The sequence below is a fragment of the Ipomoea triloba genome, chromosome 6 (assembly GCF_003576645.1).
Source record: "Ipomoea triloba cultivar NCNSP0323 chromosome 6, ASM357664v1".
Lineage (NCBI taxonomy): Eukaryota > Viridiplantae > Streptophyta > Magnoliopsida > Solanales > Convolvulaceae > Ipomoea > Ipomoea triloba.
This window is the reverse complement of record NC_044921.1, coordinates 10,233,077-10,235,520: the sequence shown is the minus strand read 5'-3', so window position 1 is coordinate 10,235,520 and position 2,444 is coordinate 10,233,077. Positions and strand designations below refer to the sequence as shown.

Here is a 2,444-nt window from a genome sequence, read left to right as displayed (position 1 = left end):
ATCGCTTCTACTGGAGCTTTAACTCTGTTCCCCATGAACACAAATCTTTCATTTGACTTTATGGTTTGGGTCATAAGGAATCCCTACATAGTATTTGAAACGTGAGTAGTGGAACCAGAATCAATCCACCAAGTATTGTAAGGAACTTCAGTTAAATTTGATTCGAAACATACTGATATAAAATTTATACCTTTCTTTTCAAACTATGCCTTACGCTTAAGGCAATCTTTCTGAAAAATGTCCAAATTTCTTGCAGAAATGACACTTGTCATTCTTATGTTCCTTTTTGTGGATTTGAGAAGAGGACTCATTAGTCTTCATTGGTCCTTTCTTACCCTTCTGATTCTTCTTTCCAAACTTTTTACCAGCTCTTGACTGACTCATGAGATTAATTGAGTGAATCCCTTGTCCCTTAAGCCTTGTTTCCTCTTGAGTTAGCATTTTATGCAATTCGAGCACATTCCACTTATCTTTAATGGAATTATAATTCACTTGGAATGTCTCATACTCGTGAGGCAAAGAGTTTAAAATAAATTGAACAAGGAAAGTATCACTCACTTCCATTTCCATAGACCTTAATTTTGCTGCTAAGGTTAACATCTCAGTAACATGTTTATGCATGGAACGCGAACCATCAAATTTCATGGTGGTCAGTTTACCCATAAGTGTGCCTACTAGGGCCTTATCAGCACATTCAGAAAGTGATTTTTTCTCCACATGTTTCAACAAATCCTTAGCACTGTCAAATTTGGGAATGGTTGACTTGATGTTGCTTCCAAGTGTCATTCGCATAAGCATTATGCTAAGTCTATTTGACCTTTCCCATGCTTGATGGAAAGCTACATCATCAGCACTACTAGTATCATCAATAGCAGCGGGCTTGTCAATCAAGAGTGCTAGATCAAGATCCAGAACACCGAGGTGAAACTGAATTTGTTCATGCCACTCAGCAAAATTTAGCCCATTAAACTTTACAATAAACGCAGCTTGCGAATGCATTGAAACACAACTTAATGCTGCAATATATATAAAATACTTAAAACATTAATTCTATATTAACACAAAGTAAATACATTTAACTAACATACTCATAAGCAATTAAATACATTGAAGGTCTCCTTTGGGTGATCTAACAACGTATAACATTAAACATAACGATGCTCAATTATTACAATTTTCACATAATTGACTATTAATTATATTATGACTAGACTTGTTTGCTATCTTTGGATATGCTAAACAATCCAATCAAATATAAATAATTAACCGCTATTATGTTTATAATTATGAAATAATTGATCAACCTTTGGGCGACTCTTAAATATTTCATAATTATTAAACTTCAATTACCCAAAATAATAGAAAAATAAAATCATGTTATTTCATTATAAGCATCACATAATCATGGGTAATTGAATTTTTATTTAAATTTGATATCTATGAAACTCTATAATTTGGTCACTTTGGTGACTAACAAATAATCATAATTAGATATCAAATAATTATACTATAATAAATAATATCATAAATCAAGGTGGAATAATATAAAAAAAAAATACGTAACTCAATTCTAAATATGGTCAATTAACAATAATAAGAATGGCAATACATTAACTCATGTGCAGTGAATATATACGGCGTAAATATATGACTCATGTGCAGTAAATATTGGTATCACATGCGAACACCAATGCTGAGTAATATTGCCAATACATATACGGAAAGTAATTAGCATCATATCAATACTGCCAGTACATATTCATCAATTAACGATACATACATGCCATCAAATTAACATGCGAAAGAAATTACGGAAACCTGGGCATGTGAATGTATTGCAGTGGATGAGGGAATGCAAGATAACCTTATTCATGTTGTTTAGTTTACAGTACATGCGAATGTATTAAGGGTCATGAACAATGAACAATGCAAAGTCATTTATAAGAATTAAAAGCCAAGATGATTTACATACATTCGCATGCGTAGAACATAGAAAAATGTGGATTCCAAGATTTAGAAGCCATCAACTTAATACATTACATACATTCGCATTCTTACCATATATAAATATTACATCAACTTATGCAGATACATTCGATCACTATTCATGCGTAAATGCCAATTAATGCAAAAAACTGTTTATTTCATCCTTATATATGAAAAATCATATGCTCTACAACCTAGCTCTGATACCACATGTAAGACAAAACTTAAGTATACAGGACCTTAGGAACATATGATTTTCACATAATACTTTAATTAGTGTTTAATGAATATATACCTAGCTCCATGGTTTTACTGCAGATCCTTCTTTCAAATGGAGACTTGGTTTCTCCCTCCAGGCCATGAGCATTCCCTTAGTATATGAACTCTGATGGAGAGAGAACTTTGTTTTGCAGAAGGTTGGGGAGAGGACCAGAGTCCTGAGTAGTTGATAAATCATC

The 2,444-nt window shown here is 32.7% G+C and overlaps 1 protein-coding gene across 1 annotated transcript; it reads right to left on the bottom strand.

Moving 5' to 3' along the window:
- Positions 1-216: 216 nt before the first annotated feature.
- LOC116023460 lies at positions 217-999 on the bottom strand. Its single transcript, XM_031264460.1, has one exon. The coding sequence runs from the start codon at positions 997-999 to the stop codon at positions 217-219; it is 783 nt and encodes a 260-aa protein (XP_031120320.1).
- Between the last annotated feature and the right edge of the window lie 1,445 nt (positions 1,000-2,444).